The sequence below is a fragment of the Cariama cristata genome, unplaced genomic scaffold, assembly GCF_000690535.1.
Source record: "Cariama cristata isolate BGI_N322 unplaced genomic scaffold, ASM69053v1 scaffold41288, whole genome shotgun sequence".
Classification (NCBI taxonomy): Eukaryota; Metazoa; Chordata; class Aves; order Cariamiformes; family Cariamidae; genus Cariama; species Cariama cristata.
Window position 1 is genome coordinate 3,431 of NW_009632417.1, and position 14,549 is coordinate 17,979.

A 14,549-nucleotide genomic window follows, 5' to 3' on the forward strand; every position below is an offset into this window, starting at 1 on the left:
CTATCATATATTGAACTGGAAAGATACTCAGTGACAGTGCATCTAATGCTGATTTTCCTTGCTTTTTCTCTTTTTTTGATTTGCGTTTTGGAAAATCTTCAAGGCAAATGAAGGGCATGCATGTATAAACTCGAATGCAAAATGTGAATGGACTGAGAAAGCTTTGGGTACACAACAGTTTCTGTCTTGAGAATTTTCTTGAAAGCTTTGTGTAGTCTCATAATGCGTTTTTCATTTTCAGGTTCTTTTGTCCTCCTCCGTGTGTGTATCTTATGGGCAGTGGATGGAAGAAAAAAAAAGAGCAAATGGAACGGGATGGTTGCACTGAGCAAGAGTCACAGCCTTGCGCCTTCATTGGAATAGGAAACAGTGACCAAGAAATGCAGCAGCTGAACTTGGAAGGAAAGGTAGAAGAATTATAATAAACCATTCAGATTACTGCAAAGGATGTTATAGCTACATGGTGCATATTTCAAGGAATACCCTTGCTTATTTTTGATAACTTTTGTTACACTGTAGCAGATACTATGTAAGTGGTTTAAAAAAATCCCTCAAAAATATGTTAGACAAGTGAATAAGTGGATTTGGTTCATGGGATCATAACAGGGTACTAACCTTTAATTTGTAGGTTGTTGATTCAGAGTCCATAAAGTGTTAGGTTATTTGGTAAGCATCAGTGGTTAATGGAAGTAAGATTTCTGACCCAAACTCTCTGTCCCTCTCTCTGGCTTGCATGAATGGATAATCTTATCAAGGAAGTATCTGAACAACATCTGCTGCTAGAAATGGTCTATAAGTCCATTTGCATAAAAATACAATTAAAATATCAATAAATTTAGTAGATTTTTTTTTACAGTGCTATAAATTGCTGCAAGATTTTTTTAAAGATATTTGTGATGACTTACAGTTGGAATAGAAGTGACAGCACTTGAGTGCTCATTTTAGTTGGTTGTTTTATTAAGCAGTATTTTATAGCTACCTAGTATTTCCAGCACAGTCTACTTAGAAATGCTTCATAAGTTGCTGAATAGGAAAAGAATAATAAAATTCTTCTTGAGATTTTTCTTTTTTTAAGCTCCTGTTGTCACCTAGCGTAAACACTTAGCCGAAAGTAACTTTCTAGTGTGTGAAAACCCAATCATCTCCCATCCTTTCAAGAAAAGTTTGGCTCAACGTATTTTCTGCACAGGGAGAAGCCTCTTGTGCATGCCCAGTGTACTGCAGGTATAGCTCTACTCAAATGTAATTTTTAGTAGTTCTCTTAACCACTCAGAGATGGCTTTGACACAGCTACAGTCTCTGATCATCTGTTTTCCAGTCCTGGTAGGGGTCTTTAGAAAGATGCTAAAGTACTGAAGTTAGGTGCTAAACTTCACAAAGCTAAACAGTAGTCATAAAAGATAGCCATATGGAAGAGATGGAAAAAGCAGTTTCTGATATGTTTTAGAAACTATGGCGTCAGTTTTCCTATTTTGTTAATATTTAAATATACACAGTTTCTTGAACTGGGTGGACTTGAAAGAGGAAACAACAGTATGTTTTCACCTACAGAATTATTGCACTGCCAAAACATTATACATATCAGACTCAGACAAGAGAAAGCACTTCATGTTATCGGTAAAAATGTTCTATGGCAATAGTGACGACATTGGTGTGTTCCTCAGTAAACGGATAAAAGTCATCTCCAAACCTTCTAAGAAGAAACAGTCACTGAAAAATGCAGACTGTAAGTATTTTACAGTTCTTTCCTTTATGTTGCAATTCACTTTGCCTCCTACTAATTTTTTGTTATATATTCTGAGGTCTGACTACAAAGTAAATACAATGAAATTTTCAATTTCTGTTTTTTCTAATGTATTTCAGAACTGTACACATCAGGGTATTTTAAAGTATTCCAATATATATAGGTTACATTGTTGAGTTTTATGCAATGACAGTTAATTATTTAGTAAATATAAAAGGTCCACTAAAAAAACTTTACTCAGAGGAGTGAATCCTTGTAGACAAATGCATAAAGAATGCTCTACCTCAGCTTTCTAAGCTGTTGGATCTCTTAAGCTGCCATGGTCTGGGGCTTAGGATGTTTTGATCAGTATCAAAGAGATAGCGTTCAGATTGTGATTAATGAGTAGCATCATGTTATCCAAACTGCACTTTGTCACATCACAGCCACCTTCTTACTGTCTCATGTCATTTTCATGTTGTTTTTATTTTTTAATATGTTTTGCGTGGTTCCTTTTAAGTAATTGGTTAAGAAATCTGTATGGTGATATTTCACCCAGATTTATTTGCTTACCATGTTTTCCAACTAAAGGTATCTCTGGTGCTAATGTATAATTGGGAGCATTTTCGCTTTTCCTCCAAAGCTTTTGCCTACATACCACTGGAGCACCTCAAGAGATACCCTTTTTTTTTTTTGTTTGTTTTTCTCTCTCTCTTCACTAGTGCTTTAAAAGGCTCTTCCATCTGTGTTGGGCTGGAACCCATTCACCTATGGAATGTGGATCTCGGGGCCGCTAGCTTGCCACATGACTAAAGGCAATCTGTTGCTGTGCAGTTCACACCCGTGGGCTCAGAGTATGCACTGTTGATTTTGTATTCAGACAGATAGTTTTGATGGACAGTGAATATGAACCAAGCATTCTTCGATAGTAAATATGAACCAAGTAGAAGAAATGTGCCCATTTTGATGGCAGAATGTTAGCTGCTGATATTTTTTAGGGGAGCAGACTTAGCATTTATCTCTCTTGAATGATAAGTAAGTTCAGATCTGAGAAAATTTCAAGTTGCATGGTTACAGTTTTACATAGTTATGTCTGTCTTCCTTTCAATTGATTGTGATTTGCAAGAATAATTTTTCTTTATACTTCAAATGATCATTGAAAGTTGTCTAAGTACTTCACAAGGGCAAGCTAAAGCTTCTGCTCAAATAATTAGTTGTTGGAGAGCTATGAACAGAAGGAGTTTTCAGGTGGCAAGCACTGGCCCATTTGGCTAAGTGGCAAATTTCTGTGAACTAGCATGCCTTTGGAGAACAGCCACTATGTATGTTATCCCACTGGTAATTTTGTGATTATTTTTGGTCTGTCGCAATTATAAATATTTTTCTAAATTAACCAATAGTTGAGAATTATTTCTTGATTTCCTGCATTTATCAGTTTATTTTACTGTATTTGTGATTTTTTTATTACTTTTCTATGTAATAATGAGGTAATTTTATAATCTCAAGTCTGTATGTGTTCCTTGCAGTATGTATTGCGTCAGGGACAAAAGTGGCACTATTTAATAGACTTCGATCCCAAACAGTTAGCACCAGATATTTGCACGTAGAAGGTGGTAATTTCCATGCCAGCTCACAACAGTGGGGAGCATTTTACATTCACCTCTGTAAGTAAAAATGAAGCAATGTATTTTTTTCACCTCCTTCCCTCTGTCCCCACAAAAAAAAGTCCTGCAATTTTTACACCATATTAATGGCCCATATGCAGATTTGTTTTGTTACTGAGTGTATATTTGATGTAATAGTGTGATGTTAAATGTTCCTCCTATCAAGGAAAACGGTAATTAAAACAAATAATGTGAAAATTCCTGTTTCATGCAGTGGATGATGATGAATCAGAAGGAGAAGAATTCACAGTGAGAGATGGCTACATTCATTATGGGCAGACTGTCAAACTTGTATGCTCAGTTACTGGCATGGCACTCCCAAGACTGGTACAGTTTAATTTCTCCAATGCTGTAATTAATTTGTGGATGGTTACTTAGTGTAATTGCATAGTTGGGTTTGCATTGTTTACATTTTTTGGCTTTGTTTGCTTTTGGTAATACATGTTTTGTATGGAAAATGGCATTCATTTTAATAAAAGTGCATTTTTGTATCTGCAGATTAATTCTGTAAGCAAAGAACAGCATGTGAAATAAGCATAGGGAATTTTTCAGAATTCAAACCTGCCAAAGTAGGTTAATCTACAAGCTGTCCTTAAGAGAATGTCTATTTTAAAAACAGTAATGTAGGTCCTAGTGTAGCAAAATACTTTTAAGTATTGATATCAAATAGATGAGTAAAGTCTTTGCAGCCAGTAGGACTATTCCATTTGTTGAGTTCAGCACAGCTTTAAAAATGTTCTACTGATCTGAATCTAAAAGCTCTTCTGTGTACTTCTAAGGATACATACTATACCAATATTAGCTTGCAAAAGCATTTTGGATATTTATTAATACTGTCCATTTTAAATATAGAACATTGGAAATGCCTTTGGAATAACTTTTTTTTGGAAAGAGGCAATTTCAGCCCTTGTCTTTCTCACAGATACAAAATTGATTATAACCAGTTAAGATTTGTGAGCCAAAAAATTATTTTATTGCTGGGTACACAGTAATGTTTTTATAAATAAATTTAAGTATAATTATAGATTTTTTTTTCTTCTGTTTTGTACACTTAATGCCAGCCTAAGTGGAATTTTATGTTGACTGATAATAAAAAATGCTTCATATGAGATCTTCTGTGAAACTGTGGTTTGTCAACCCGTTATGAATTTCATTCAAGGCTTTGCTAATTCCACTTTTAACTAGAAACAATTTTTAGAATGTGCCAATGTAAAACCAACCTTCCCTGCAGACAGGTTTTTGTTCCTCTTCCCAGAGTTACTTTACTAGGACTTTAATGAGTAATTCTCTTCCAATATCAAACTTAGCTAAAAAAGATCGCCAGCTTAGAGTAAATGGTATAACAGGATAGTTTAAATAGATTTTTTTTTTTTTTCTTTACATCACATCATTTGACAGAAAAATCCAGACCTGGTTATTACTGATCTTGTTCAGTGCACTGAATATCATGTGAAACGATCTCACTTTATTTGTGGGCTTCATGTTAATACTTTCTTATTGCCAAAAGGAGATGCCATCATTTATGATTCCAGAAACCTTATTTGTAGGTAGAAATAGATTGAAGCAAGTTAGGCCAAAGGGTCCTGTTTTGTTTGCTATTGGGAACATTTGTCATGCTGCCTTACAAGATTGATTGGAAGGGATGTGACTAAAAGGTAACTTGCAGAGATTTTATAGGTTAATGCAAAGAACTTTGAAGAAACAAGTTAACCTTGAAACTTATATTGCTCATAATGCTGTTTATTATCATTATAAATCCCAGAGGACACGGTTGGCTTTCTGATTGTCAGCTTAGAAATCTTCAAGCACTTTGGCTGCTGCTTCTGCTGATGTTGCATAAAATGAAGTATTAAACTTTTTTCTACAAGTTGAGTTAAAATTCCAGGCTACAGATTTCCCCTGTCTGTAAGGGAACAACTTTTTAAATTTTTAAAAATAAATTAGCATAACAGCTCTGAATTAAGTCAGCAGATATTTTTTTCACTGAACTGCCAGATGTAAGGAACAATTGTTCTTTGCAGTTGTCTGTAAGTAATATTAACAACCAGCTATTGTTCAGATACGCTATGATGGTTGTGTTTGCAAAACTGTACTTATGGACATCTGAATACCTTTAAGATAAATTCTTATTTTTAACTGTTCTCATTCAGCAACCAGTCTGCCACAGAATGTTGTTGATGCTATCAATGGTGGAAGCTTCTGTAGAAGTCTATTAGTACTTGACCTACTGCTCTTTTTGTACCAGGAAATGGAACAAAAGTAGATTTTGGTGAAGCTTCAAGTTTTTTCCCCATTCTTATAGCAAAAAAGATAAAATATATATGCATGCAGCACATTGAAGCTGTAGTACTGAGTGTCATTTCAATGTTGTGTTCTTGTTTCAGAAGCATTGAGAATTATGAATCTAACGTTGGTATTAAAATAGGAGGCATGGAAATTTAAAAAAAAAAAAAAGACCTTTCACTTGCTTTACTAACAGTACATACGTAATCTCCAGTGTAATGAAGTACAGAAATTGTCCTAAATGTATATGTACAATTTTTATTCACAGATAATTCGAAAAGTAGATAAACAAACAGCATTATTGGATGCAGATGATCCAGTATCGCAGCTCCATAAATGCGCATTTTACCTTAAAGACACTGAGAGAATGTATTTGTGCCTTTCCCAGGAGAGAATAATCCAATTTCAAGTGAGTTGTTTAAAACTATTTCAACAGATGAGAAGCATGGTTGCAAAGTTTTCCCAAATATTCTCAAAATATGTGTGAATGCCAGTTTTGCAGTTGGCTTTGAATGTGAGTCTAATATTTTGTTTTGAAAAGACAGAGGATGGAAAGCAGCAAACTTTATCTGTCCCTGTCCAAATCTGTTTTTCTTTCCTCATAACCTTCTTCCGTGTCTGTCTGGACAGTGAATTCCATTATCTCCAGTGGAAGAAATGGAAACACACTAGGAACTTGTGTGTGCAATCATGATATGATGGCCTGACATGTTGACGTATGCCAGTGGAGTTGCACCATTTATGTGTGTGTCCATTTCTAGATTACAGCAAATAAGAAATGATACAGTTCATGATAGTCTTATTTCATGATGAACTTAGCAGAGTTGCACTGTCTTGCTCTTGGCTAAGAGCATAAATATAGACAGCTATGGCAGTTGACCATAGTAATTTGTAAAGCCACAGAAACTTGATTTGTCTGTAAAGTATGTAGCTGTCTCAGTCTTTGAGTATTTGTTTCTCCAGCAGGTGGAGAAAAATATCCCTAGCAAGTTACTGTAACAGGAATGAACCCCTAGGGAGAGCTGTAAAAAAATACCACAGTGTACAATTGTTCTGACAGCTTATGCAGTATGCTAACAAATAGTGGTTTTAGTCTCATGTATGTTAGCATGCTTTTAGCAGATTTTCAGCATGGTAATTCCCATCAGAGTAACAAGACTGTGGCCAAGTTCAGGCCTACCCAAGTATTGCAATTTTCTTTAAACATCCAGGGCAGCTCAAATAGCAGAGGGTGTTGAGAGATAATGCTGTGCTCCAGAAAGATGGCCACACTTGGGAAAGACTCAAGACTTCCTTGGGAGAACAGCTGTAGCTGCTTGGGTAAAAAGGTAGAGGAAGGAAAGGGGGAAGCTAACTTTTTTAAGATTTCCTTTAATTTAAAGGAAGGGACAAGAAGGATTGGTAAAGGCTCAGTTGACTTATATCCTGAATTGGGACAGTGGAAAGAGAATGTGAGAAGCTTTGTTCATATTTCAGGAAACATATTCATGACTTGTGGCGCAGAAGGGACCAGATCTATTGGTTCTACCCACAGCATATAGCAGAGATATATCTGTCAATATACTTTCTGGTAAAGGAGAACGGACCTTTGTCAAGAAGAAGAGAAAGCTATGAAATGGAAATGGCAATAACTCAGGATCAGCCTTGATATTTGATATTTCTCAAAGTACTTCATGGGAAGGCCTGAATGAAGAAGCAATTCCTGCTTCTCTGACAGCTGCCGTAGTTCAACATCCTGGAATTGCCTGTGGGACTAGCAGGACATCCTACCACCCTTCAGTTTCTGCAGCACTCATGGAGCCCAGTCTGATAAGAGCTCTGAACTTTCCAGATCAGATGAGTAGGGCTTAAATAAGAGGACAACCCACTATTCTGGATTCTTTTAGTGAAGTAGGTACCTGCTGCTTCTACTTGTTGCATAAAATCTGTTAACTTGTACGTTGGGCTGTTATCACTCTTTGGTAAGTGAAATCGCCATGGAAGATAAACTCTTTCTACCAGTGGCAGGAGAGAAATCCCATTTTATCTGTTTTTTCCTTTGAACCACAAGACCAAGACCAGAGAAACAGGCATGTGTAGCATCTTTCACCTGCCCACTCTTAAGCATTTACTGTTGAACACAGTTCCTGTAGTAGGAGTCTAAGCAGACTGTGGTCACTGTAAAAAAAGAAAAACCAAAACCCACAAAAACACCCCGAACTTAACTTTAGAGTGACAAGTCTTTCTTGGGTGAATGGAAATAGCCCAATATAGGGACCTTAGAGGCTTAAAGCAGAGAGGCTGTAAAAAGTCTGCAGGTCAGCATGAACCTACAAAACCCTTGAAATTCAGTTGCTGAAGTACCAACCAGATCTGTCTTTAAAGATGTCTATGTATTCTGGAGAATACAGAAAGAATGTAAATAATGCATTACTGGATCAGAGCATAGTCCATATCTATGTCTAACAGCAGCAGTAGGAGATGGTGCTTACAGGAAGCAGACAGACCTGGTCGCTTTATGCAGTCCAATGCAGTTGTACTCTGCCAGCATCCACACTTCTTGCATTAGGCGTTGTTAAAAGCTGCTTCACTGGCTGTCTTTTAGTATCATTTTGTAGATGTCTAGTCCATTAGTTTTATTCCTTTTGAATGTGCTGATGCTCTCTTTTTCTGCAGTATTCTGTGGCAGAAAGTTCAAGAGATTTCCTGTGCTCTGCGTAATAAACTTCTGCTGTATTTGTTTTGAATGATCTAATAGTTTCTGTGAGTGATTCCTACTTCCAGTTTTCCAGGATTTAGTGAGCAACAGTTCTGCATTCACCTTACCCATCAATGTCTTCCTTTCTTCTCTCCAAACTGGAGAGTCACAGTCTCTTCAGTTTCTTCTCATAAGGTCAGCATCTCCTTGGTGATTTTAGTTGCCCCTTCTGTACCTTCTCTTTTTTCACCATGGCTTTCTTAGACTGGGAGACCAGAGCTGCGCACAGTATTCCAGAATTAGGTGAACAAAGGATTTACACTCTCAAAATAATACCTGATACTTTGTTCTCAATATTTTTTTCTGATGGTGTCCAACATTGTGTTGCCACTTGCGGCTGGCACTGCACATTGAGCCGGTGATTTCAGAACGCTGTCAGTGGTGACTGCAGGATCCTGAGTTGTAACCACCAGTTCGAAGTTCAGTATTTTGGGGGCAATATTTACAGAATTTTTCTTTAGAAACCTCACCTTTATCTAAATTGAAGTTCATTACCACTTTTTTACCCTCTGTGTTCATTTTGATGTCCTTCTGGACATAACATCCTTGCAATTGCAACAGCATTTAACTACCTGAAAAACTTAGGATCGTGCAGAAGTTTGAAGATAGGACTTTGCCAGCACACTGGTGAGGACGTTGAATAGAACTGATTGCAACACCAGTCTCAGGGAGGGGACTGCACTGTTGGCCTTTGTGCATTTTTGACAGGAGAATGACCGAGTTCTGCCTTTTGCTTTTTACTTTCCTTTAATTAGCTTTCTATTAAAAGAAAAAAAACCTACAACTTTTTCTAATCCACTATAATTTCATTTCTTTAATAGCCTTTGATACAGAGCTTGCATGAGTTATTTTGGGGCGGGAGGGTTGTGGTGTTTGGCTGGTTTTTATATCCAAATATATTATATTCCTTGGATTCCTTTTGTCTGTGTCCTTGTGTTTACCAGTTCTTGGGGAATTCTGTCCTTTATCCATTAATGTTATGCAATTGTTTGTTTCCCATCCTGTCTCCATGTGAAGCCAGTCAATACGTGAGGTACTAAGCATGCTGTTAAAACGTTTCAATCTTCTAGTGCCACCTGTTAAGAAAGTTTGGTTATAAAACGAAAGGAAAGAGGCGGGGGAAAAAGTGCCTGGAGGTAAACTGCTGTATTTAGAAGTGACAAGGAGGAATGCTTCTCTAGAAGAGGAATCATAATCTTTCAAGGATTTCTGCTACAGAAGGAGTAATGTGTTACTGAAAAGATTCTTGACATAGCAGGGCTTTCAGAACAAAATCTGTGGCATTTGCCTTCTACTTTGTGGCAGGGGTTTAGCAGATCTGAAGAAGCCAGTCAAGGATCTTCTGCAGGTCATTCATTTTTGATATCCATGGTTTTATTTGTCATGAGTTGAAGTACATCAGTCCATGCCAACAGGAGTTGTAGTCAACCTGTAGGAGAAATGCCATGCATTGAAATAGTATAGAGCAGTTCCTCTTTTGAGGTTGGGCTAGTAATTTAGAAGCTCCATATGCTGCTAATAAAAATATCAGTTGGGGCTTGAGCTTGGAAAGATCTATAGTTACTATCCTTGTTACACACTTCCCTTGCAAGCTGTTTTCAGTGCTTTTTTACACGATCATATCAGAATGCAGAGTCCACATGAGAATGCAGCCTTGATGTTAACTTCCTTTCACCTGAACTGATAAATTCGTTATCTAACAGTTCTGAAGAGTGAAGGTTATGGTTACGTACCTGGATATCCTTAAAGCTTAGTGGAAGAAAACAGAATTTAAGTATTAAAATTAGAATATTTTAGTCCTGCTTTTTTCTGTGCCTGTGTTTAACCTATACAGTATTTCCTTATTGGTTGCTAGATGATGGAATTGTTCAGAGAGGCTTTTGTTGCCATAAAAAATAGTTGTCAGTGTATTTTCTATCTATGTATATATAAGTATACTAAGTTACTAATATTTACAAGGAGATAGTGAAAGTTTTTCACTAATTTGCAAGGTTGTCATTTCAGCTTCTCTCCCATGTCTTTGCACAAACGCTCGTATATAAGCCTGTGTTTTCCATCATTTTGTGGATGGTAAAGAATGCTCTAAAAGGAAAAAAAAAAATCTTGGCCAGATGTAAATAGTAACTAATGAAAAGTATTCCACTTCAGTCTGTAGTGTTTTAGTCACTTTGCATTAATAAAACAGTATCTATTTTAAAGTAGCTACTTCTCCTTGCAGTATTTTGTTGATTAATGGCTATTGAATAATATCAAAACTTTTGAAAGCTGAACTAAAATAGAACCCAATAATAAACTGAAGGTTGGAGAGGTGACAGTATCATAGGTGAGAGTTACAGCGTTCTCACAAGTTTTAGTTTTCTACTAATTTTGCTGAAATGTATGTGACTTTCTCTAGGTCTTTCTATTAGAGGAAAAACATAAGGAAACATGTTTTTGAAATAATAGACATTGTTACTGGCTGAGTTGTTTGTTAGCTCTGTGACGTGGCAAACCAGTCTACAGGTCAGATTTAAAATTTTTCTCTCTTTCTAAGGCCACTCCATGCCCAAAAGAACCAAATAAAGAAATGATTAATGATGGAGCTTCTTGGACAATCATTAGCACAGATAAAGCAGAATACACATTTTATGAGGGGATGGGACCGGTCCATGCTCCAGTGACACCTGTGCCTGTTGTAGAAAGTCTTCAAGTAAGTTTATTTTTTTTGCTAAACTTAAAATTATTAAACTATTATTAAATTATTTAAAAAAAAATTTAATAAACTCTTTTATGTGAAATTATTTTTGTCATACTTCATGATATTTTTGTCAACTTTCATGGTACCTTTGTGGAATACTATAGGAAAACATTCTTACTGGCTTTATAAATAGGAAAATTACTTTATGTTGCAATAATTTTTTTTACCTACATTTCAGAATACATAAGCCTGTCCATCACAGGAATAATATTAATAATGTTCTATACATTAAGAATTTAATTTCTTAAAATACTGTGCTAGTGATATCCTTAGGACTTCTACTTCTGTCTAATTATTTAGAAGTTGATTTTGGCTCTTAAAACAGTCAATTATAGATCAAAGAGAGCCAGACTGGAACCTTATTAGGAAAACCAGCAGTCTGCTGTGGAAAAACTTGAAGCTTTCCTAACACGTTCTCTGAAAGATTCTTTGTTCTTTGTTTTCAAAGCCTTGTTGACTTTTATTCTAAGTAGCCACTATCAAACCTTAGAAGTTCCTTCAGGATATCAAATTAATGGGCAGTGCCTTTTAGATGTGTTACCTCTTTACAGTTCAGTTATGTAGGTATGTTTCTTTCAGTTTTATCTGGCTGATAGAACAGTACAGTTCTTGTATGCATATGAAGAATTTTTTTTCCGTATTTTTCTGAGGGGGGGTTGGTGGTGGTGTTTTTATTAATACATGGGTTTTTGTGGATTTTCTTTTTTCTATTCAATCCCTTTCCAGTTGAATGGTGGTGGGGATGTAGCAATGTTGGAACTTACAGGACAGAACTTCACTCCAAATTTACGTGTCTGGTTTGGGGATGTGGAAGCTGAAACTATGTACAGGTACAGTATTTCCTACTACTTTTGTGGTGATTACATTTTACTGGATGGTTTGAAGAGCATATACTCGTGTGTATACACTCAAGTGTATATACTTTCTGCCCTGCAGAAAGGGATCTGGGAGTGCTGGTTGACAGCACGCTCAATATGAATCAGCAGTGTGCTCTGGCAGCCAAGAGGGCAAACCGCATCCAGCTGGTCAAAAGAGGTGATTATCCCACTGTGTTTAGCATTGGTGCAGCCTCACCATGAGCACTGTGTGCAGTTCTGGGCAGGGATGTGAAGGTCTTTGAACGTGTCCAGAGGAGAGCAACGAAGTGGTGGAAGGGCTGGAAGGCATGTCCTGTGAGGAGCGGCTGAGGACTCTGGGTTTGTCTGGTTTGGAGAAAAGGAGGCTGAGGGGAGACTTCCTTGCTCTCTTACAGCTTCCTGAGAAGGGGAAGTGGAGAGGGAGGTGCTGAGCTCTTCTCCCTGGGATCCAGGGGTAGGACACGTGGGAATTGTTCAGAGCTGTGCCAGGAGAGGTTCAGACTGGACATTAGGAAACATTTCTTTACTGGGCTATCAAACACTGTAACAGTCTTCCTAGAGCAGTGTTCAATGCCCCAAGCCTGTCAGTGTTTAAGAGGCATTTGGACAATGCTCTTAATAATTTGCTTTAACTTTTGGTCAGCCCTGAAGTGGTCAGGCAGTTGAACTAGATGATCATTATAGGTCCCTTCCAACTGAACTATTCTGTTCTGTTCTATTCTATTCCTTAAGCTTAAGTTTTATTATGCTCATTTGACTCTTCTGTTTTTCAGATGCGCGGAGAGCATGCTATGTGTTGTTCCAGACATTTCTGCATTTCGAGAGGGCTGGAGGTGGGTCCGTCAGCCAGTCCAGGTTCCAGTAACTTTGGTCCGTAACGATGGCATAATTTACTCCACCAGCCTTACCTTTACATACACACCGGAACCAGGGCCACGACCACACTGCAGTGCTGCTGGAGCAATCCTCAGAGCCAATTCAAGCCTCATGGCTTCCAGTGAAACAAATACAAACAGCGAGGGAAGTTACACAAACGTCAGCACAAATCCAACCAATGTCACATCATCTACAGCAACTGTGGTTTCCTAACTACTGTTGTTTGTCTGGACTTTAACTGACTTTTAAGTGCTACATTCAAGAGAACTGAACAATTTTTGTGGTTTCATGGGAAAACACCTTTCCATTTTAGGTGATATTATTTGAACCTTGTTACCTGCAAGTGCTGATCTTAAATATAGAAGCCACAATAAAAAAAAAAAAAAAACACATCCGAAACATAAGAACTTTATTGAAAATCTATTTTTCAGCTGTTTTTTTTAATGGGCAAGAAACAAAAAATGTGGCTGGGATACATGTTGAGCAAACTAGAAAACATGAACACGACATAGTTTTTATGGACCAAGGAACTTGTATAAGCTTTAGTATAAAAGGTACATTTTCACCATACCTTTTTTGTATCACAACATATAGTACACTTTTGTTACCAAATAGTTTATATTTTTTTTTCCTCTGAGCTTTTGCTCTGAAGTATATTCAGGTTCCAAGCCTGACCATGCTTGTATAATCTAATTACCATACTCTTCCAGTTTTAAAAAAATATATATATTTTTGGTCTGTGGCTGGAACTGTTCCTTTTTTTAAACTGAAGTCTTGTGACTTTTTATGAACTGAAATTGTTTTTATTTCAGCAAGTAGAACCTTGTAAAGGCCAGCATATTTTTTTTAAGATTATATGAAGTCTGTGCAAAAGCTTTAAAAAATGCCTCTGCCTTGCCTGCAATACATGCAATGTATGTTAACTTTAGTGCTCTGTTTTCAGTCATTGTTAATAGTTATTTCTGTTTTCCTTTTTTAAATATGTATTTATAGTGATAATTCATGAGGTTCTAACATTACATGAGTTTTTTTTAAAGTGGCATCTCAAGCAGTCATATTAATGATTGTTTATGTCACAGGCATACGTTGGTGTTTTTGAAGGGTTGTTACTGGGTTACTCCCCCTCTTCCTTGCTCAGTCATATTGCATCTGAAAATATTTCAGGATCTGTTCAGGTTTTTCTAATCTTGTACATAATTTGTATTAAGTGTAAGTTAAATGTTTTATTTTGAAAGTGGAATGTTCCCAATAACTTCATTTGGCAGCATGTCTTCTGTCTTGTTGGCATGTAACTAAAGTACCATGAGAAGTATATGCTACAAACGGGATTGGTAGGTGATGCCCTTCATCACTTGAGAATCACAACAAGCATGTTTTTCTTCATACTGTTCAGTAAATTAGGCCAGACTTTGGTGTAACACTTGTATTGAGAACGTGCTTTCATTGTGAAGTGATCATACCGTAATAACTAGAAGTAAATTTTATTACTTAGAAATGGGCAAATAGAAAATCGTAAAAGCACTATGAAGATGTCAACTCTTCCCATCCTTATTTCCTGTGGGTTTCTCTTAAGCTTGTGCAACATTCAAATCTTCTCTCCATCATAAATTCAAGGCTCATTTGCACTTTGACTTTGTTGGTCGTTGCATTTGTTTTTCATTTTGACTTTGCC

The 14,549-nt window shown here is 36.8% G+C and overlaps 1 protein-coding gene across 1 annotated transcript; it reads left to right on the top strand.

Annotated features, from left to right (window-relative positions):
* Window positions 1-241: 241 nt before the first annotated feature.
* On the top strand, window positions 242-13,929 carry RBPJ (recombination signal binding protein for immunoglobulin kappa J region; the record flags this gene model as incomplete). The annotated part of the gene is made up of 8 exons (XM_009706330.1): window positions 242-407; window positions 1,552-1,726; window positions 3,250-3,387; window positions 3,602-3,714; window positions 5,939-6,079; window positions 10,941-11,096; window positions 11,871-11,974; window positions 12,775-13,929. Coding segments are annotated over 8 exons (1,309 nt in total), but the record flags the coding sequence as incomplete, so codon positions are not given.
* Between the last annotated feature and the right edge of the window lie 620 nt (window positions 13,930-14,549).